Source organism: Homalodisca vitripennis, chromosome 1 (assembly GCF_021130785.1).
Source record: "Homalodisca vitripennis isolate AUS2020 chromosome 1, UT_GWSS_2.1, whole genome shotgun sequence".
In the NCBI taxonomy this organism is placed as follows: Eukaryota; Metazoa; Arthropoda; class Insecta; order Hemiptera; family Cicadellidae; genus Homalodisca; species Homalodisca vitripennis.
The window spans coordinates 133,204,658-133,228,080 of record NC_060207.1 but is presented as its reverse complement, the minus strand read 5'-3'; the positions used below and the strand labels follow the sequence as shown (position 1 = coordinate 133,228,080).

The 23,423-nt window shown below is 31.6% G+C and overlaps 1 protein-coding gene across 2 annotated transcripts; it reads right to left on the bottom strand.

The window, feature by feature from the left end:
* Positions 1-287: 287 nt before the first annotated feature.
* LOC124371514 (serine protease snake-like) lies at positions 288-22,040 on the bottom strand. Of its 2 annotated transcripts, XM_046829868.1 has the most exons (7): positions 21,294-22,040; positions 19,676-19,813; positions 16,413-16,570; positions 13,155-13,264; positions 3,947-4,203; positions 3,605-3,756; positions 288-581 (listed from the first exon to the last, which is right to left on the bottom strand). In XM_046829868.1, exons 1-7 carry the CDS (start codon positions 21,364-21,366, stop codon positions 408-410), a joined length of 1,062 nt encoding a protein of 353 aa, XP_046685824.1. In that variant the 5' UTR covers positions 21,367-22,040; the 3' UTR covers positions 288-407. The 2 variants fall into 2 exon arrangements, with proteins under 2 accessions (XP_046685824.1, XP_046685830.1); XM_046829874.1 differs by having other exon boundaries at positions 19,676-22,040.
* Positions 22,041-23,423: the final 1,383 nt, after the last annotated feature.

The window sequence follows — 23,423 nt, the reverse complement described above, 5'->3', positions numbered from 1 at the left end:
ATTTTTAATGGTAAATAGAATGTGGTAAACAAAATTAAGAAGTGTTATGAGTTGTTTTGGTAAATAAAGACTTAAATGATCTATATGTATTTAATAAATTGAAAGCTTTGTGAATCATTGTTCTATTATAAAAAGATGTTTAGACATAAAACATTTTTAAGTTCAAACAAAGCACATTTTATATAATTTAATGAACGAAATGAATCAATATATATATATATATATATATATATTTTTATATTTACTGGCAATTTTATATAATAGTGCTGGTCCATGCTTAGCCTAGGGATGCAGTAAAAGCGATTTATTTGAACTTGCAAATACTGTTAAAGTATATAAAAGTATCTTATATAGGCGCTTATAGTTTCCTAGTCTGCGCACAAAAGATACCACTGTAACATTTTGAGTTAAGATTTCTCAGGCCATATGATGCTCTCTAACCATGGGAGGTAGTAGAAGACCCTGGTGTACACTGAAGCAACGCCATGACCACAACTAATACCAAACGATGTCACTCCGATGATGCTGTACATGCAGTATGGCTCTTGTCTGACTATCTGCAATGGGCCTCCTGAGTCACCCTATAGCATTGATAACTCGCATCATTTACAATTTTTTAACAGTGACACCACTAATTTTTAACAAGTTTTTATAATAACAAACTTTATTTTTGTCTTAATGTAAAAATAAAATATTGTACTATTTAATAATTTTTAAGTGTTGTAGTAAGTTTGAATTGATAACAGCTTAACTACTTTGTTCTTAAACATATTAACTATAGTTAAATAATTAATTTCTTTAGTTTTTTATAAACATTTTTGCTGTATCAGGCACTATGACCATGAAGTGTTTATGGATGATATATTATTTTTTCAATAAACATTGAATCACAATACATACTCCACCGGGACTCAAACTTGGATAGATATGTATTTTACAATGCCTAAGTTATGTAGTACATTTTAGAATTGTTCCAGGAATATAATGTAAATAGTCTATGAAAGAAAGAAGTAGTGGTACAACAAATCTAATTTTATAAAATTTCTTAAATTTGGATACTTGGATTCTAAAAAATTGATTTTTACATCAATCTTGTTATACGAGGGGTATTAGAAAAATAAGGTTCCCTATGCCGCCGAGACAGAATGCAATATGTTGGGAGAAATCTGGAAACACTGTCTTACTCATCAGCTGTCCCTCTCTCTATCCATACCACTCGCGCCTCGCTTCGTCCAACAGTGCCGGCCTAGCTGCCTTCTAAGAGCTTCCTATCGTTGTTACCGCCAGGTGCGAAATTTGTGCTGTGATACGTTTTTTTAAATGCAAAACAGATTTCACCTATTGAAATTCATCGTCAGTTAATCGAGGTTTATCAGGAAAACTGCATATCTGTTCAACACGTTCGGAAATGGTGTAGAGGAATTCAGTGAAGGCCGCATGGAAATTCATGACGGAAACCGAAATGGACGGCCTTCAATTTCAGATGGAGTTGTTGAAAAAGTTGAGACAATATTGCTTGAAGATCGGAGAATCACCATTCACGAACTCGCTTTGCTTATTCCTGAAATTTCGAACTGAGACGCGCGATCCAGACCGCCGGAGAGGAAGATTGTCCAATAGTGTGAGGCTTCTTCATGACAACGCTCGACCTCATGTCTCACGTCAAACTCAAGAACTGCTGACAAATTTTGGCTGGACTATTGTGCCCCATCCCCCCTATAGCGCAGACCTAGCTCCAAGTGATTATCACTTATTCCCAAAATTAAAGGAACACTTGGTTGGCCAACGCTTCAGTACCGATGATGAAGACAAGAAAGAGGTTACTCGATTCCTCGAAAGGATTGGCGGCAGAATTCTACAACATGGGGATAGAAAAATTGGAGAATCGTCTACAAAAGTGTTTGGACAGAAACGGTCATTATGTGGAAAAATAGCTTAACTTTTAAGTTTTAAATTGATGTATAACACTAAGTAGAAATATAGAGCTGTCTATTTTAAAAAATCATGGGAACCTTATTTTTCTAATACCCCTCGTAGATTCAATACCACTTTGTAACAATGGGTGATTTTCAACTGTTTCAATGTCATTTTACATATATAAGTCAAGAAATTCTCACCCAGTTAATTCTGATTTAAACTGCTAACTTTATTAAAGTGTTCTTGAAGCCTTTTTAGTTTTGTAGACATTATACTGTTGTAGAATGCTATGATAGTATGAAATGTAAATATACTGTACTAATGTGATAAAAACAAATTTTTATAACTTCATATTTTGAAAAAATTGCTTTCAAGTTTGAAAACATAATCTATAACATCAAAGTAATTTTTTGAGATTATTCAGTGAATGTTTGTGTAAGAAAAATAATAATAATACTAGAAATATGAATTAGATAATCATCACTTGCACTGTAATTTTAAAATAAATATACCGAAAGCAAAATTTCACATGGAGATGACAGAACTGAGAATCAATAGTGAAATTAACTTAAAAGTCCTTGAGCCATAATTTATAACTATTTTACTACTGGTGAATCACATATATAGTTGAAAACAGAAATATAAATCTAAGTAAACAATAAATGAACTGTTCTTAAATAGTTAAGGCTTGAGAATGGTTTGGATTGCATTTTACTACAGTATCAATAAAATGTATCGTGTTCAAAATAAATACATGTGTGGCTTTGTTTAAACAAATTCTTCCTTAATAATGTGAATTATGGTGTCTTGTTGTTTCCTATGGACTTGAGTCTCATTCAAGTCAAATGTGTATAACATCTTCTTAGAGATAATTTAAAGTGAATAAATTAAAATTGTGTGTATCTGAAATGTGATGTACATAGTATATTATAGGTCAGTTGTTCTAAATACGAAACTGTTGTCAGTTCTATGATTCTCTTGCTTTATTATTGTCTGGTTGATGTCAGTGTCCTCAGATTAAAGTTTTTTTTTTTAAGTGTACTTGTATTAAAGCATCAGCCACAATAAAACAATCATATAGGTTTTGGCCAAATTTGGCATGCAGTTGCTATTAGTGAGTACTCAAACAGGTCATGTTTTTATGTGCTAAACATTTTAGTTTTTTAAGAATTAAAACATCATTGTATTTATGACACAAACTACATTTCTCATAGAATAGTAAACCAAAAGATAAAAATTAATTATTTTATAATAAATTCAATTGAAGTTGTGTAGGAGACCTTATGTATTGTCTGATTTTTATTCACGTAAGTCAAACTTATACATTTTTAACAATTATTAATATATTTTATACCTAACAAGTATTAGTTTTTATTAAAAACTAGTTTTCAGACTCCAGAATGTTTTTTTCAAAGCAGTTGCTATTTATATTCATTTTGTTTTAACAATTTTGGTTTATATTTCTTTTGAAATATTAAATTTGACATCTTACTGGACAGAATATAGACCTTTCAGAACTCTATGGCAGTGTAAAAAATGAGAAGAATATACCTATTAAAATGTTTAGCAATATTTCATCCCGATTAGTACTTAACATTAAAATTATACTATACTATATTTATACTTAGATTAAGTAGTTGATTAAGTCTTCTAATTTTGCTTTCACATGGTCAGCAAGAACATTTACATGGCAGGTGTCTTTCTTCTGATGTGTCCCTGCACAGATTACAGAGTCTGTTAGGTTGCCTTTGAACGCCTCGTGATACACTTTATCACACTGTGATCTGTCAGCTATGTTCAGCTCTACTTTCATCAGGTCTTGACTTCCTTCGTCAATGACTGCAACAAATGATAAAGTATGTAAAAGATCTTGAAATGAAGTTCAGCCACTTTCTAAGAATGGTTTTTTACTATTGTATTTGTGAAAACGATAATGATTTTAAAACATTAACTTACTTTGTAATGTAAAATTATTAATATTAAAAACAAATGTTATGGAAAGAGTGTGAAATATATTTGTAATACTAACTATTGTCTGTATACCCCCAACCAGTGGCAACAGCAGTGTCTTGTGTAATCTCCCCATCATAGTCGAGACAGGCTGGGCGGACAAATGGGGTAAAATCCACTTTTTTATTAAGTCTTATTAAAGCAATATCATGCCACTTGTTTGGACTTTTGTATGCTGGGTGTGGGATTGACTTGCTTACTTTGAAGACTTGAGAATACTTGCTAGTCTCTATCCCTAGATTGATCACACCCAGCTTGATAAATCTTGGTTCACCTCTGAAAAAAATGTATGCGGAAAAGTGTACTGAGTTTGTTCAACACTTTATTTGGAATTGAAACATCTACATTACAAAACTACACTATCTATACCACAAGTCCTGTCTTAAATTAAAGAAAGGTCTCTTCTTTAACTAATATCATTGTGCATTTTTGGGAATCAAATTGTTTTACTAGTATGAAATATAGCCTCTTGAATTTAAATTTGTAGTATAGTCTTCTATTAATAATAATTTTCACAATAAGCTTGTCATTAGCATAATTAGTTGTAACAAGGTTAATTGTTCGTTGTTACCCAATGTAAAGTAAATACACAAGCGCTATCCAGAAAGTAGATTGTGTTTTGCTCTATAGCTGTCAGGGGAGGGACTATCATGTCCATTTTGATGTCAGGGCATTTCTCCATTCAGTGGCTATCCACCCTTACTAATGAGAGGTTAAAGTTACTCCTTGTTTTACAATAGCAGTTTAAAATGTGTAACACAATTTAAAATCCCATGAGTTGTGAAGTACGGTCAGTAATACGTTTTTGTTGGCTAAGCACAATAAACTAATTGAGATTGACCCCCAACTCTGTGAAGTTTATGGACGATGTGATTACTGAAAGTGGAGTGCATTAGGTTTAAAAATGGTCAAAACATTGCGACCGATGAAATTGTCTCTAAAGTTGATGAGAATATTAATGGAGACCGCCGATTCACAATAACAAAACTCTCACTTAGTTTTCCTCAAATTTCGGATTTTGTTACACAACATTGTTACGTAGAAGTTTGGTTACCATAAATTTTACCATTTTTCAAGAAAGGTACTGAAAATCTTAAGAGAAATCCATAAAAATCAGGCTATGGCTGCTTCATTGACATTTTTGGACACTTACGAAAAAGATGACTCGCTGCTTGATCGAATCATTGCAGGAGATGAGACAAGTAAAACACATGAATTGCAAAACCAAATTGATGCCGTTTTGATGACGACGTGGAACTGTGGGATTGTGTGACTACCTTGTTGAAGTGTCAAGCAGCAGAATTGTATAACGCTGGAATTTCCAAACTAGTTTACCACTATGATGTGTCTAAATTGTATGGTGACTATATTGAAAAATAGTATTTTAATGTCACTTTCAAAAGTATATTATACCATTTTTTCAAAAATTGCGAGGATGGCTCAAAACTTTTAAATGTAAAGATACATTAAGTGACACCTCATTTGAAAAGTCTTGATAAAAGAAGAACAGTGGGAACTAGAACTTTCTATCTCAACTCAGTACAAAATGGCAGCTCATTAAAACTAATTAAAAATTAATTGAGGCAAAACATCAACATCCACATTCAGATTGTAAATAACTTCAATAGACAACCATTTTCTTTACAAACTCAGATCTGTTTTACAATAAATTATTACTTGCTGCAGGGCAGGCCTTCCTTATCTTATCATTTTTGAGGAAGAATCATGTTCAGTTTCAGGTTGGAATTAACAAAGTTAAGACATATTTTTGTGATACTTTACGTTGAAATGGAGTGTTTGTAAATAAGAGCGTATTATAATCCTGATGGCGCGAGGCTACGGAGACCGGTTGAGATTTTACGATGAAGTAAGGAATTTATTTAATGACACATATCCCAATCGAGACCCTGTATCTAAATCAGGAGCTTAAAAACCAATCCAATGTTTCCAGGAAACAGGCAGCGTTAAAGACCGACCCAAACCTGAACGACAAAATCGGTTACAAACAAAGCATTATCATTTCATGTTTTACATTCTGTTGTAGAAGATCCTCATGCCTCAACAAGAAATGTTTCTCAAATATTAGGTATATCTCAAACATTAGTTAGTAAAGTTTAATGTGAAAGTGATTGTAAAGCATTCAAAATTCGTTTAGTTAATGAGCTAAGTGAGGACCATTTTGATCGTCAAATAGAATTTTGTGAAATAATGATGTGTAAAATTGATAATAATAAAATTAGATTAAACAACATTGTTTTCTCAGATGAAGCAACTTTCATGTTAAACGTTAACGTCGACAAACACAATGCTCGTTATTGGGCTAATGTTAACCCTCATTGGATGAGAGAAAAATGTACCTAGCACCCTGAAAAATTAAACGTTCGGCTTGGCATTGTGAGGGATTAGTTTTTTGGACCCTTTTTTATTGATGGATACCTTAATGCTGGGTATACCAAGAAATGTTACAAAATCAGGTTTATCCAGTTATCCAAGTATCAAACAACAACTGTAATGAAGTTTGGTTCCAGCAGGATGGAGCACCTCCATACTATGGCCTGCATGTCCACAAGTATTTAAACAATATTTTTCCAAATCACTGGGTAGGCAGATCACCAGATCTATCTTCACATACTTGTGTGGAGTCACATTAAAAACTTCTATAAAACTTATCTTAGGGACAGAATAGTAGCGGAAAATGAAAAGATCCCGCATGAATCCATACACCTTGCCATTTCAAATTTCTACAACAGACTTGGACATTGTCAAACTGTTCTGGGACAGCAGTTTGAACATCTGATATAAAAAAACACAGGTTAGTAAGTTTTAGCTATTTTATTGCTTAATGTAACTGTAATTACTAGTGCTAACTGTAACTTTTACATTTAACAGTTTTTAAACTGCTCCCCAAAAGCCCATTTTGGGGAAAATGGTTCACTTTTGTTTCCTAGAGGATTGTCCTGAGTTTCATTTTTCTATCTTTGTGCATTGAAGGTTGAGCAGGGACCACCATCCATGCTTTTAACTTAATGAATTTCAATGAGCTGCCATTTTTGACTGGGTTGAGATAGAAAAGTGGCAGGATTTTTAGGCTATGGGCAAAGTTGTAACAGTAACTAAAAAGCTCACTTCTATTTCCTAGGAAGGTCTCCAAGTTATATCCATCCATCTTTATCCATCAAAAACTAAACAGTGTATCCATACTTTAACTCACACTGTAACGAACATATGTTTAGGAGCCTACTTCTGTCAAAAGACAACTTATAGTAAAAGTTAGATAGTAACTTTGTCTTTAATATCTAATACTAATATTTACTAAAAATGTCGGTTTAAAAGTATATTTTATTGAAAATTTCTTATCTGGGATATTTTCTTACTTTGTGCTTGGTTGCAGACAAGGTTGAAATAAGAAGTGTTACTGTCAAGCTTACGTCTATGCTTTCACACCAAAAAATGTAAATAAATTTAAATTTGTGGTTATATTAATATTAAACATATGGTTTTCATTGTCATAAAACAATGTTTAAACAGAACAGGTTGATTACAAAAACAGCTCTTTCAATTAATATTTCACAACTTTAGAGATCCAAATGGGATTTTTCACTACTTTATACCCAGTTGGGCATAGCCTAATTCACACACCTATTCATACCAGAGACTCTAAGAATATCCTGAATTTGAGTACAATAAAAGTCACTTTTTACATCTATACTACTAGAACGTAGATAATAAATTTGACTTGACAAGTGACTTATAACAGGATATTATAAGAAATCGAAGGTTATACTGTAGTGTGAATATTATTAAGCCTAGTTGTTTGTAACAATCATTTATGCAAGAGTTTCTATACAAAAATACCCAGTATTACTTTTTAGACCTAATTTTCTTCTATACCTTTAAATCCATAATGACAAATTAACTTACTGGTGACTTATAAGGCAATGAGCAGCAGTAAGTACGTAAAACTCACTGACTAGAGATCCTCCACATAACCATGATTGGCAGTTGTCAGATATGGACCATATCCAATTCACAACCTGAAACAATGATCATCTTATATTATATTGTTAATAAGCATATTAGTTTTTTGTATTATAGTTAGATTTTTATCTACTATACTGAGTGGCTGGAATTTATATATTGGGTGGAAATAAATTTAAAACCTCGTTAACTGTTTAATTAACAATCAGATGACAAGTTACATTTGATCAAATAGCTTGTTGAGATAACAATAAGAGCTCTGTAGGCGTTATAAATCTTTTTTTGTCAGATGGATTTTTAGATGAGCATTATTTTTAAAATAATCAAGAATCCTATGAAATGTTCAAACATCTCGACACATATTTAACAACTATAGCAGATTTTATTGTAAATACATAACCCGAATGATTAAATAGTGTAAGCCTCCTCTTCACCAACTTAATCTAACTTGAAGAAAACAGATATTGAGGAAGTTGTAACCATGATCAACTCTCTCTTGTCAAAGTGACTTATCAATGGGAATTTATAAAAACTTTGTTCAACAATTATAATATAAAGAAATGTAATTGGTTTGTATCCTTTTTAATTGTTCACAACCTGTTGTTTGTTGACAAGATTTTTATCAATTCCCATTGATACTTAGACAGGAGAGAGTTGATCATGGTCACAACTTCCTAAATCCATCTGGTACACATATATACTGTATATGTCTTCAGTAATATCCATAGCACCTTGAAGAATGTGCGACATCACTGAAAATATCCTCTGTTAATTTAGAAATGACCTGTGTAATTTCTGCCGCAATAAAGTTTAAGCTTCAGCTTTGTAAATGAAGCTAAAATCAACAGATCAGAAATGGGTAGCAAACATGATCAAGCGGATAACCTGCAAAATTTTGTTGTTTTGTACATTTCACATTGAAAAATGAATTGAGTATGCAGTTGAACTCAAACAACCTTCATGTGACTAAAACAAACAAAATCAATTAGTAAATGACACAGCAACAACAATACCGAGCCTTACTTTGATTTGTTTGAAAGAATTTTTTGCTATATATTTCTGGTATGGAGTAAATCATCTACAAGCAACCTACACTACATTCTGGTGGTACAGAAAAGGCAATATAAGAGCACTGGCCAGCGTACTAGCAGGGGATGTGTTTGTCAACCTCTCACTTTTGACATTTGTTTCTTTGTATGCGTTAGTGGCAATCCACTTTGTCTATGAAAGTCTCTAGGGGTTGTAACACTAGAAATGCAGCATACTTCCATCTTCCTATTCATCACTGTACTCTATATACAAAGAAGCCCTCTTTTATGAGAACTAAATTATGGAATTTACTACCAGGGGATTTGGAGATATGGGATATAAAGAACTTTAAAAAAGTAAAGATGTGGTTATTGGCTAATTCATTTTATACAGTAAGCGAATACTTAATTAGAAATAGACAATAAAGTTAACTTTAACTTTAAGGAATTATAGATTTTTATATCGAAATGTTAACTGAAATAAATCTTAAGTAATCTGATATCACAGTTTCTTCAAAAATATGTAATATATCAGTTATTACATATAACTAAATAGACTTAATAGAATGTATATCACTTTGTATCCTTTCTGTAATCTTAGAAATTACCTGTGCAACTATCACAGTGCTTCAAAAATATGTAAATAAGTTCATTACATAAGCTAAAACGACATTTGAATATTCGCGGGGAATTGGCAGACTGTGACGTCAGTGAATCGGCAGACTGTGACGTCAGTGAATCACATGTTGTCGGAATTGAGATTTATTTGATTAATAACGAAGAAATATATTAAACTTTATACGGGAAAAGATTTGATTAATTAAAATGAAGTAAACATAACCAAAATTCGTGTTTTACAAAGGTGCTAAATAGAATTACGCAGAAAAGCCAATTGTGGGATAAATGACTTGTATATTGATGACGTCATAAAGCACATGTTGCTAAAAATTTAAATAAAAAGCTTTGAAAAAATAATAAAAAGAAAATAGAAAGACTTAAATTGATTAATTATAGTAAAGGTGATAAATTTCGACAATTATAAGAAAAGAATCAAATTATATTTATTCGTGAAGACGCTGATTTGAACGAGAGAGGGGATGAGTATTGTTTTGAGTCGGTATCCGTAGTTTTATACGGAGATTCGGTCTTCTCTTACCAGACTTGAAGCAAGGAGGTTGTGTTGATTCTCCTGGGATAGTAGTGATCTGTTATATAGTGTATTGAAATTTTAATGAAGGATGGGATATTATTTTAGACTTTTAAATTATCAAAGCATTGCAAGGTGAGTGAAATTATAATATGTATTGACAGTGTGACATGGAATAAATTAACGTCAAGGTCACTTGGTTTGACTTTTCTTTGAATATCCCATTTATAAAAAGTGTGATGGAGTAATATTAAATTTTTTAATCACCACTCAACATATTTTAAAACCTGAGATAGACATAGACTTGTTGTTGGTGATAACACCACAGACATTCAAATTTAATAAGTTTTAAGCAGTACCAAGGGAACGCAGCTAGCATTGGGCAGATTTTGGGCAAGATGGCGACCAACACCATCCGGAGCAAAATGGTACAGCAACGTGGGACTGGTGACAAAAAGGCGCACAACTACATGGTGAGTCAACAACACTAAAGAACCGACTCACAACAAATTGACACAACCACGTGGAGGGGATCCGCAGCAAATTGACGCAGTCAATGTAAGGGGCTTTCAGCAAATTACCGCACCCAACGTGGGGCTGACACTCATCAAATTGGCGCTACAACCTGGGGCTCACATCAAATTGGCACCACAACGCGGGGCACACATCAGTTTTAGCCATTTTATTGCTTAATGTAATTAATTGTAATTACTAGTGCTACTGTAACTTTACATTTAACAGTTTTAAACCGCTCCCCAAAAAGCCCATTTTGGGGAAATGGTTCACTTTTGTTTCCTAGAGGGGTGTCCTGAGTTTCATTTTTCTATCTTTGTCCATTGAAGGTTGAGCAGGACCCATCCATGCTTTTAACTTAATGAATTTCAATGAGCTGCCATTTTGACTGGGTTGAGATAGAAAGTGATTTTGAGGATATGGGCTAAGTTGTAACAGTGACTAAAAAGCTCACTTCTACTTCCTAGAAAGGTGTCCCAAGTTATATCCATCCACCTTTATCCATCAAAAACTAAACAGTGTATCCATACTTTTAACTCATACTGTATGTACGAACGTAGGTTTAGGAGCCTACTTCTGTCAAAAGACAATTTATAGTAAAAGTTAGATAGTAACTTTGTCTTTTATATCTAATACTTAATAATTGCTAAAAATGCTGTTTAAAGTATATTTTTATTGAAAATTTTCTTATCTGGATATTTTTGTGCTTGGTTGCAGACAAGGTCGAATTAAGAAGTGTTGTTACTGTCAAGCTTACTCTATATGCTTTCACACCAAAAATGTAAAGAAATTTTAAATTGTGGTTACATTAATTAAACATATGGTTTTATTGTCATAAAACAATGTTTAAACAGAACAGTTGATTACAGTTAACAGGCACTTTCAATTAATATTTCACAACTTTAGAGATAAAAATAGGATTTTTCACTACTTTAGATACCAGTTGGGCATAGCCCAGAGGATAAATAATAACAGGTCCATATTCATACCAGAGACTCTAAGAATACTCATGTAGAATTTCAGTACAATAAAACAGCTCCACTTTTGCATTTATACTACTAGGATGTAGATAATAAACTTGACTTGACAAGTGACTTATTTATTTATTTATTTATTTTCAATTTTACATGACAGCTACAGGACATGATATAGCACAAACAAAGTACAAAACCTTCAATTATTCCCAAAACAGCTATCCTAACTAAAATTAATGTACTCTTAATATGAACTTTACATAACAAACTAAACTAAACTAAACTGCTGGCAGTTACACAAATTAATATTAAAATTTCTTTACACAACATAAATAAATGAACTCTATACAATTTAAAAAAATAACAACTTGCTTCATTGTACACATACACTTCTACAATGAACAATAAATTAAATCAAAATAAAAGGTTGCTGCATATCTTTAAAATATTTTCCAAATTATCATTAAAAATATCTATGTTTGATTGGTTTAAATTAAGAAACCGTAGAGTCTTGTACAAAGGAAAGTTATAATGAGAAACTGTTCTACATGTAGGTAAAGCAAATAAATTAAATTCTCTAAATATATGATGTGGTACATGCAAACCTATGTGACTTAACAAATACGAACTATCAACTGAATTATTAAGTAACTTACATAAAAAACTTATTGAGGCTAGTTCCCTTCTTATGGACAATTTTTTAATCTCAAACATTTCCCTTAAATTAGAAGTGGGCATGTCGTAAGGACATACATAATTATGTTGTTTGTAAAATAAAAATTTAAGAAATTTGTTTTGTATTATCTCTAAATTGCTACACTCTAACACATTTATTGAATTCCAGATAACAGAACAATACTCTAATTTACTTCTTATCATAGTTTTATACAAAGTCATAATTGTCTCAGTATTGTGAAAATATCTTGAATTTCTCTTGACAAAGCCCAGAAGTTTGTATGCAATCGACACCAGCATGTGGACATGATCATTAAAACAGAATGAAGAACTAAAAATTACACCTAAATCTTTAATTTTAGAAACATTTTTTAAAGCTTTATTATTTATGAAGTAAATGTTAAAATCAGGAATCCTCCTCCGTGAGTATGACATGGCAAAACACTTATTTACATTCAATTCCAACTTATTAGTTGAACACCAAATATACAACTGGTCTAAAGAATTTTGTAATAAGTTAACATCAAAATCATCTTTTATAGGCCTGTATAATTTAAGATCATCAGCGAATAATAGACATTTACAGTCAGAGAAGCAACGGGGGAGATCATTAATGAATATTAAAAACAAGAGAGGTCCTAAATTTGAGCCCTGAGGAACACCCGAGGAGCTTGTATAAACACAAGAAGATTTGTTTAACATTGACACAAACTGAGTTCGGTTTTGTAAATATGACGCCATAAATATACAGGATATTATAAGAAATCGAAGGTTATACAGTAGTGTGAATATTATAAGCCTAGTTGTTCGTAACAATCATTTATGCAAGAGTTCCTATACAAAAATACGCAGTATTACTTTTAGACTTAATGTTCTATACCTTTAATAATCCATAATGACAAATTAACTTACTGTTGACTTATAAGGCAATGAGCAGCAGTAAGTACGTAAAACTCACTGACTAGAGATCCTCCACATAACCACTTGGCAGTTGTCAGGTGTGGACCATATCCGATCACAACCTGAAACAATGATCATCTTATATTATATTAAGTTAATAAGTATATTAGTTTTGTATTATAGTTAGATTTTTATCTACTATACTGAGTGGCTGGAGTTTATATATTGGATGGAAATAAACTTAAACCTCGTTAACTGTTAATTAACAATCAGATGACAAGTTACATTTGATCAAATAGCTTGTTGAGATAACAATAGAGCTCTGTAGGCTGTTATAAATTTTTTTGTCAGATGGATTTTTAGAGATGAGCATTATTGTTAAAATAATCAAGAATCCTTATGAAATGTTCAAAAATCTCAACACCTTTTTATCAACTATAGCGGATTGTATTGTAAAACATAACCCTAAGGATAATAGTGTAAGCCTCCTCTTTACCAACTTAATCTAACTTGAAGAAACAGATATTGAGGAAGTTGTGACCATGATCAACTTACTCTCTCTTATCAAAGGTATCAATGGGAATTGATAAAAATGTTGTCAACAATTATAATATAAAGAAATGTCATTGGTTTGTATCCTTTTTAATGTCCACAACCTGTTGTTTGTTGACAAGATTTTTATCAATTCCCATTGATACCTTAGACAGGAGAGAGTTGATCATGGTCACAACTTCCTAAATATCTGACACACACACACACATATGTCACTGAAAATATCCTCTGTTAATTTAGAAATGACCTGTGTAATTCTGCCGCAATGAAGTTTTAAGCTTCAGCTTTGTAAATGAAGCTAAAACTCAACAGATCAGAATGGGTAGCAAACATGATCAAGCGGATAACCTGCAAAATTTTTGTTTTGTACATTTCACATTGAAAAATTGAGTATGCAGTTGAGCTCAAACAACCTTCATGTGACTAAAACAACAAAATCAATTAGTAAATGACACAGCAACAACAATACCGCCTTACTTTGATTTGTTTGAAAGAAATTTTTGCTATATATTTCTGGTCTGGAGTAAATCATCTACAAGCAACCTACACTACATTCTGGTGGTACAGAAAAAGGCAATAAGAGCACTGGCCAGCGTACTAGCAGGGGATGTGTTTGTCAACCTCTCACTTTTGACATTTGTTTCTTTGTATGCGTTAGTGGCAATCCACTTTGTCTATGAAAGTCTCTAGGGGTTGTAACACTAGAAATGCAGCATACTTCCATCTTCCTATTCATCACTGTACTCTATATACAAAGAAGCCCTCTTTTATGAGAACTAAATTATGGAATTACTACCAGGGGATTTGGAGATATGGGATATAAAGAACTTTAAAAAAGTAAAGATGTGGTTATTGGCTAATTCATTTTATACAGTAAGCGAATACTTAATTAGAAATAGAAATAAAGTTAACTGAAATAACTTTAAGGAATTATAACTTTTTATATCGATTTCACTTAATGTTATCTGATATAAATCTTAAGTAATCTGATGCTATCACAGTTCTTCATAAATATGTAAATATCAGTTATTACATATAGACATAAATAGAATCAAACCTATAACGGATGTATACTAGATTACTTAAAATCAGTTTTTAAAAAAGTGTTTAAGTTTGTATCCTTTCTTTGGAATGGGAGGTGGGGTTATTCAACCATTTGTAAATTGCAACTACCATCTTATGACCCTTTCAAAGGTTGTAAATTCAGTTTTTGGTAAGTTAGATATTTGTAAATTTTAGATAAGTTCTTTAAAGACAAAAGTATTAGAACAGTTCATCTAATCATATTACAACGATAACAGGTATTTAAAATACGCATTTTTGCTGTTTAGTTACTATGCTGAAGAGAGAACAGCTGAAAATAGGAATGTGAATTAAATTATATATACATTTGTTAATTATGACTTAAGGGAACTTAATGCTTTTAATTATTTATGACTTAAGAAAATTATGTTTTTAATATATAGAAAAATGTTATTCCCTTTAGTAATTTTTCTTATAGGTACTGCAAAAAAGTCATATCCTTTTATTCACCGATTTTTTTGTATGTGACTTATTATAAATACCAACAAATACTAATTGAAATGCCTACTATCCCTCATTGAATGAAGCAGTTCAAAATATTGAAATAGCAAACGTAAGATAATAGAAAATTAGTAAAAAAGTAAATTCTTCTGCTGTTCATCGAAAGGTTAGACCTTGTTCCAGTAAAAATAGCGGTTACTTAAAAGATATTCTATATCATATTTAAATAGTCCTCCCAGCTCAGTCAGAAAAAGTAAGTAGATTTAGTGAAAGCTGAATATTACTAGTTCTCATAGGTTAGCATGTATTCAATATCTTGAAAACTTTTCAAGATCATATTAAAATGAAATTCGTTCCAAGCTGGCTGACGAACTTAGGCGAAATTCATAAGTCAATTTTTGTACAAAGTTTCAACTTTTTTGGGTCAGTTACTGTTTCAACGAATATACTCAGGAACAGGGGGTGGTTTTGGGCTCTGGGGGTCATTGTTTAATGAAGTAATATAGAAACTTTTCTTCAGTTGTACCATGAGGACAACAATTACATTAGACTGATTTTGTAAACAAAATCTACATAAAACAGGTGACACCCTTTTTTAACGCGGGACTTTTGTGTTAATATTTTAAAATTAAACTTGTGTGGCATAGCAATCATTTAAAGAAATATATCTTTCAAAATTCAATATATTTTAAGACGTGGAAGGGGACTGTTATTATACCGTACAAACCAAATCTCAAATGTGTAAGTTTCATGATGAATAGTGTCGTTAAATTTTCATGTAGAAAGTGAGACATGAAATGATGTAAATGAATGTCTGCGTGCATCTGCATTTCAAGAAATAGTTGTTCTATTGCCTAAAATCGTGTGCAATAGAACAGTTTTTTAAATTTTTATTCTGTAACACTATAATTGACCCAAATATCTATGGAAGTTGTTTTATAAGTGCAGGCTTTGATAGTAAAATTACATCACAACCAAGATTAATTTTAAGTCACAGTGGAATTTGGTCTATATGACCATTCATTGTTCTGAAGAAATTTAAATTAGAAGAAAAATACTATTGAAAGAAAATTCTGAATCAGATTTCTTTAGTATCAATATAAAAAACAAAATGTATGTGTATCTATACACGATTGACCAAGTAAAAATTTCAAAATCTTATACAGAAAAACCACTTCTGTAAAAAGTTATTACCATATGAGGGAATTCTTTGTATTCTGCCTGCTCCCCTCCAATAATCAAAGGAACTGCTGCTATCCCACATTCATCTTCTCTGTTGTCTTCCAGGTCTTTGTCTGTGTCGTAGGTGTCATAATTTTGCTTGTAGACAGCATCAGCATAACTATGACATCCTATTCCATTTGATTAAAATTATTCAAATCACAAAGAATACAACAGAAATTATATTCTATCATTACAATTAGTATTTTCAAGATCAGTGGTGCTATTTGATATTAGTATTTACCTAACAATGCTGAGAAATGTATTTTTATTGGAATTTACTGTTATTTTATATCATGGTTGCTACTAGACCCACTGCCACAATAGCTTTGTCCTTATCTATTTTTAGCTGATCTTATGGATTGTGTGTTAGTAGTAGATTAGGATTAATTTTAAAGCTCAATGATCATAATTTGTTTTATTATTCTTATTATCACATGTCAATAAAGCATATTCTCCCTCATTCTCAACTTTGAAGTAAAAACAGATAGAGACTTTCATTTCATCATTTTTACAGGTAGGGCAAATTGTTCCCCTTCAAAGATAAGTTAGAGGTGGCGGGTAGTTCAAAAGTTCAAGACTCACATCCTAGCTTTTGATAAAAATGTGTTGATAACAAAGAATTAAGGTGAAGATTATTGGCCTCTATTGATGTCTATTAATGTTTATTTAAAACTGGAATAATTTTATTTTAAATATGGAGTAACTTATTTAAAAGGCCAATAGTGATTTGTGTTTAAGATTTGTTGACTTAATTTAACCATAAAAATTAACCATTTGAAATACTCATGTGTATTGGAATAAGATATGTTTATGAATTAGCTGATGATGCTTTGAAAAATAACTTAGGAACTGGCTGTAATTAAATAACTTGAGTGTTATCCCCTAAAAACAATATTAAACCCTAAGAACTTTTGCACTATTAATTTTGGTCATGGAATCATAGGAGGTATCTCATTTTAAAAACATACTTAATATGTATTTAACCCTTTCACTGGATAATTTTCAAAAATGGTGATAAAAATTTAATTTTTAGTATATGAATTCTTTAATTTTTTTAATGAATTTTGATGTAAATAATTTTACGATCCAACTTCCGGTTACCAAGATATGGATCGTCCCATATATGGGACACATCCACATAAAGGTCGCTTATAGTTAAGATAATTTTTTTTTAAAAATTACGATTCTGTTGGGTAAAACTGCAATAAAACACAACGTTTTACATCATTTCTTCAATTTATTAGTGTACAGTTACTTGCCACTGAGTTATAATAATAAAACCATAAACTAAAATTTCAAATTTTTTGTTTTTCAAAAAAGTTTACAGTAAATACAAATTTTCACAGGTTTTTATAACTGGGGGTAGCATAAAATGTTTTGTCATTACAGTTTATAATATTTCCAATAATGCTGCCCACTTTAGCACACTTATTTGCTGTGGAATTAAAAAAAACAGTTCCTGTTTCTAGCAACACACAAGATGACTGAGCACTTTGTGCACATTACAAAGGTTTTCTGCTTGCAACCAGGGTTTTTACCTCTAGAGTTATTCCTAGAGTCATCAAAGAAGGAAGGTGGTTTTTACCGTCCCCCCTGACATCGTCTACCGGTTTGATAGCATTCTGTCTCTTAGCAGCTATTGGAGGAGGTGTTTCATTGGATGGTCTGCCACGTTTTTTCTTAGATGTCTTTCCACTCACAATCAAAACTTCTCCTACATGCTGACAAAATTTTAATAAGTCAAGTTTTTGTTTCTTAGGAATTTTTAGTTGTCTGGCATCCCTAATATACTGAAGCCAAGCATTGGTCACTGCCAGGTCGATGGCATGTGTGATCATCCTGAGTGTCCATTTCTTGCTTCTAACAAATGTTCTACAAATAGAAACAAGAAAGTCAACCTTATCCATTCCTCCCATACTCTTGTTGTATCTTTGAACAACTTCAGGTCTTTGGACTTGAATGTAAACTTTGTTTTTTTTGTCCCATCGCTTGCAAGTGTCTACTTTTCCTGAGCCAATAAAGTTTGAGGCCAAATTTACAGTTGAATTATCATTCCACTGAGTCAATATGATTCCATCATCACTAAGGACTTCATAGAAGGATCCTCGACCAAGAGCTTTTATTTCTTTTTTTGACAATATTGGAGGTTTTGAAAAGCGATCAGGCATAACAGTACCGGCAGCATATATCCCTACTGAAACAACAATCAGTTGAGACACCATTGTGTGGATTTGTCCCATATGTGGGACGATTCATTAAATATCACCATAGTTAACATTTCGCTACTAAATCATCTGAGAGATATTTATTTGGATTGCACATATCATATATTTTGTGAAAACAATTTTTATTTGACAAAATAGTAAAATGCCAAACTGTTATAAACATAAATAGTACCTTCCTCATCGATAAATTTAGGTTACCTTGTTTTGAGTGGGAAAGTGTATTTTAAGTTTTTTTCAGAAATTCCAATAGAGTGTACCACTGTACAACATTGTACAGTAGTCCTATCTAGTGGCAGTTCAATGCACTCCAAGGCCTAGAGTAGCCATTTATTAATTTTTAATATTATTACAAAAATCGTCCCATATATGGGACAAATCCAGGGAAAGGGTTAATGCTTTTAACACGTTTTTGAGTTTTCAATATAAAGTATACTCAGCAAATATTTGAAGACATGTCAAAAGAATATTTAATTTATTTTCCTGATTACCTAATAAAAATTATAAATCACTAATCATATAGAAATGGACTTAAGTCAAGATGACCATCAGTTCAGACTCTTTAGGGCATAAGGTAATGTGGTTTAAATATTATAATGTATTTAATAGGACGTACATTTAGACAAATTTGAATTATAAAACTAATTTACACAATTCTTCTTCTTGAGAAACCTTTAAAATCATCAGTTGGACACTTCTTGATAAACCTTTAAAATCATTAGTTGGACAGTTACATTTAAACATGTTGAGTTGTTCCTATATTAAAAATAATAAATTGAGTTCTGTCCACCAAAATACAATTTTTGGTTCTATGAGCAATCTCTAAAGTAAGATGTCCTATCTGATTCCACTCAAAAGTTAAGATGCAGGAGGATGTAGTGATTTTATGAACACCCTGAGTGAAAAACAATGGTATCAGGTGATTATTTTGGTAAATTAAGCTATACTACAGTTTTGTGATGGCACATGAAAATAATGATATTCTAAACAGTATCAATAAACTGAACATACTTTTTTCACTAACGTGTCTCTCTGGACAACAGCTGCGACCAATAGAGCAGTTGGATGACTCCATGGAACTGTTTACACCAATACAGTCCATTGGTGACCTGCAGAATCCTTCAATGCCAGTGCTAAATGAACATTTCTCTGTAAAATTGTAATATCAGAGAAGATTTGGCTCTTGGTTTATGTTATGTTTGACACTGGTCTCGCACTCAATTAAAATATATACCTGCTACCTTCAGTAGATCTATGACTAACATTTAGAGAAAATTACTTGGCGGAGACAAACTGAACAAGAAACTGGTTATTGAGGCATGTTTTGGGTTTAGACATGGTTATGTTAATTTTGGGTCTAAATAAATGTGATCAATTTAACCGTGAGTTTAGTATTGTATACCATTTAAAAATATAGCATGTTCGGTTATAGAATTCCTCAAAATTGAAAAAACTAACAATTATTGGTACATTACTATCTGTAATTTACCATAAGCAATAGAGGTATACAAATAAACAATTTTGTAAATGTTACTTCACATTAATGTTCCTTGTCTTTTTGTATACCTAGTTATCATTTAGGTATAGAAAAAGATTAATTTTGCATTAGGAATTAAATATCAAAAATGTTAAATACATTTTTATTTATATGTAACATTTTCTCTAATTTATCATCATAATAATCAAAACGAACAAAAAAATGTTTGTGGTTGTAGATGTACCCTGAGGTTTGGCTTTCTGTACATTTTTAGGGAGCTATTTCAAGCACAGTTTCAATTAAGGGGCATTTTCAGGAAATTTTACTGAATGATATATAGTTGAGAGGTGTATTTGAAATAAAGTAATTCTGAAAAAAAAATGTTTCTATGTTATCTAAACAAATTTGTTAAAGTAAAACTAATTATTTTATTTCAAACCAAACATATTTTACAGATTATAGTATGCTTAAGCAGAATAAGATTGGATATGGTAGCAATTGTGGTCTGTGGACTTTTGACTACAAGTGCTATAGAGTAAAAATGAAAAATATATGAGAGTGAGTCCATGTTAAAGCTCAGTGTCAATATTGCAATGATCTTATTCTTTGCTATCTTCCCCAGTTCACTGGAAACTTTAAGTCCTAGTTTTTATCAGCTACCACATGATGCCATTCATTATTATTAGGTATAAATATTCTACTGAAAGCTTATAAATTCAAAACTAAAACGTGACAAAAACATTAATGTAAATTATATTAGACTACTTTGTTTGATAATAATAACTTACAGCAATGACTATCAAAAGTAATGAATTTATAACAAAGATTGTATGTTAGAAGAATGCTTAAGCATAATATTTTGAACCTTGGTGACCTTTAGTAGACAAGCATTAATTCTATATCTATTAACTTAGTATAAACAAGCCTAACTATCTTCGGCACCTAAGTTAAAGATATCCAGGTTTAAGTTGCTGTGCAGGGCTCCTTCAGCCTCAAGAAAAGTAAGGAAAAATATGTAATTTAACAACACTCATAAAATCCTTTGGACAATACAAGAGTTGATGAACATGTAATAATCCCAATGCCTTGGATTACGGGCTCTTGAATGAACTTTTAAAATTATCCTAAGTTGGCTGTTAAAAATAAACTTACCAATACTAATTTTGAAAAGGAAACAACAATGTAGAAAACTGATTACAAAAATACACAATATAAAATAATACATTTTCTTGAATTTCAAAAAGAAATTCAATAAATCAGTTGTGGAATAACAGTAAACATTGTGTTGTTCTGTGCAAATACTACATTAAGAAATACAACTGATTTTACTATGCAATAAAAGGCAATACATTGTAGTCACTAGTGTAGATTATTATTCTGCTGCTACATTAATTTGTGTTCTTTTAATAACTCATAACGGATTTCACATGCATGTTTCTAAATTACATAAAATAATGCATTAACGATCGATCCATCATGTTTCTTTTGGTGAAGAATCACAGGATAGATGATTGTGCAGAATTATGCAGTTTCAGGATTATTGGCTGAGAGTTAGCAAAACCAATCTCTCATGGGGCTGGAAACATTTAACTTCTGTCTCTCTACCTGTGTAAACTTTAAATTTGAAACTTAATTTTTATATGAGAAGCATTGAGTTAGTGAATGTAAATATTTGTATGGATATTACGGGTAACCATGATGGCAATTATTTAATTGTAGAATAAATAAATTTGTAAACAAAATTAGTAAAATCATAGGATATTTTAATGTGTGACATATTACCCTAATTATCCCAACATCATTTTATCATGACTGGTTTGTAGACTTTTGTTTTTTAAACAGTGATATAAAACTCAATTTAATGAACAAATATGTGAATGTATCATAATGGAAAAACATTTGAAGAAAGATTTAATCTATTGACTTGAAATGTAAAATAAAACTTCATTTCTATAAAGACAAGAATGAGTTCAATGGTGTAGCATCTCCAACCATGAACTTTGGCTGAGCATCATGGAAGTCTATCACTCAGTAGGCTGAGACAATTTATATTTTGTTTGCTGGCAGATGCAACAATTTCTTTGTTGTATAATTGTCGTTATATCTGTCAATAATGGAACGAGCTGTAGGCTTGAAATTTTGCATTAAACCTCAGCGATTACGCAACACGTGGTGTGGCATTCTCTTATTTTGTATTATAGTATCCTGAAACCAGATACGGTTTAGATGATCCATAGTTCTCTTTATTCTTATTGACTTATGTATAAAGGAAAATCAAGAACAATAGTTACTAGGAGTCTAGAGTGACTGTCATCAGCTGTTTCTTCTATGCTAGTGTCTTCTCAGTCAGATACAGATCTGCTTAGAAAGAAGAAACTTCAAAAATAATTTGTTTTCTACCAGTGGCCATCCCAGTTTCTAACAGACCATTAACTCAATTGTTTTCTAGAACTCTAAAAACACACTGAAGGAACCAACCAAACTGTACAGAAACTACTGTCTTCTTGTAAGCCTCCAAGAATCTACACAAATCCCCAATAAACTGTGGCTGTCAAATGAATAGGCTCTCAAATGAATATGATGATAAGTCCATCCACCATTTTAGGAGAAAACTCTTGTTAGATAGGAGATGCTTCCAGAACATAACAGATTTCAACAAAATGATTTGTTTATTAATGGTAGCACACTACTTTACTACAAGTCAAAAGCCTCTGAATTACAATTAATTCTACTCTTACAAAGATTAAAGCAGTAATTTAGATTCACAAGGGGTTTCTTCAATTCATTACAGTGGTGGAACTAGGACATGTCTTTGGGGGAGCGAATGAATCTTATTGAAGAGCACACTACACTGGGAGGATATAAAATAAATCTGAATACGTATACATATAAAGAAAATTAGATAGGCCTAATTTAAAGTAAAAAATTTAACTGCTATATGTAATACAAATATGTAATATGTAAATGCTATATGTAATAAAAATTGGAATGCTGTCATACATATATATTTTTCTTATGGCTTTTGGGGAAGAAGGTTTTACCCCGCTCATAACCCCACGGTACGCCACTGGTTTACTGAAATAATTGCAGAAATGTTTGCCATTGCACTTAAAAGTAGTTCAGTGAAATGCCTCATTTTGACTAGGAAACTGTGATAAATGACACGTCTGTAGTACTTAATTTACAGTAACAGTATGCCTAAGACCAGAGATGTGACGAGTATATAACACTGTTCTACAGAGTGTTAACTGAACCATAATTTTAAAAGTTGAAGCTCAGTGA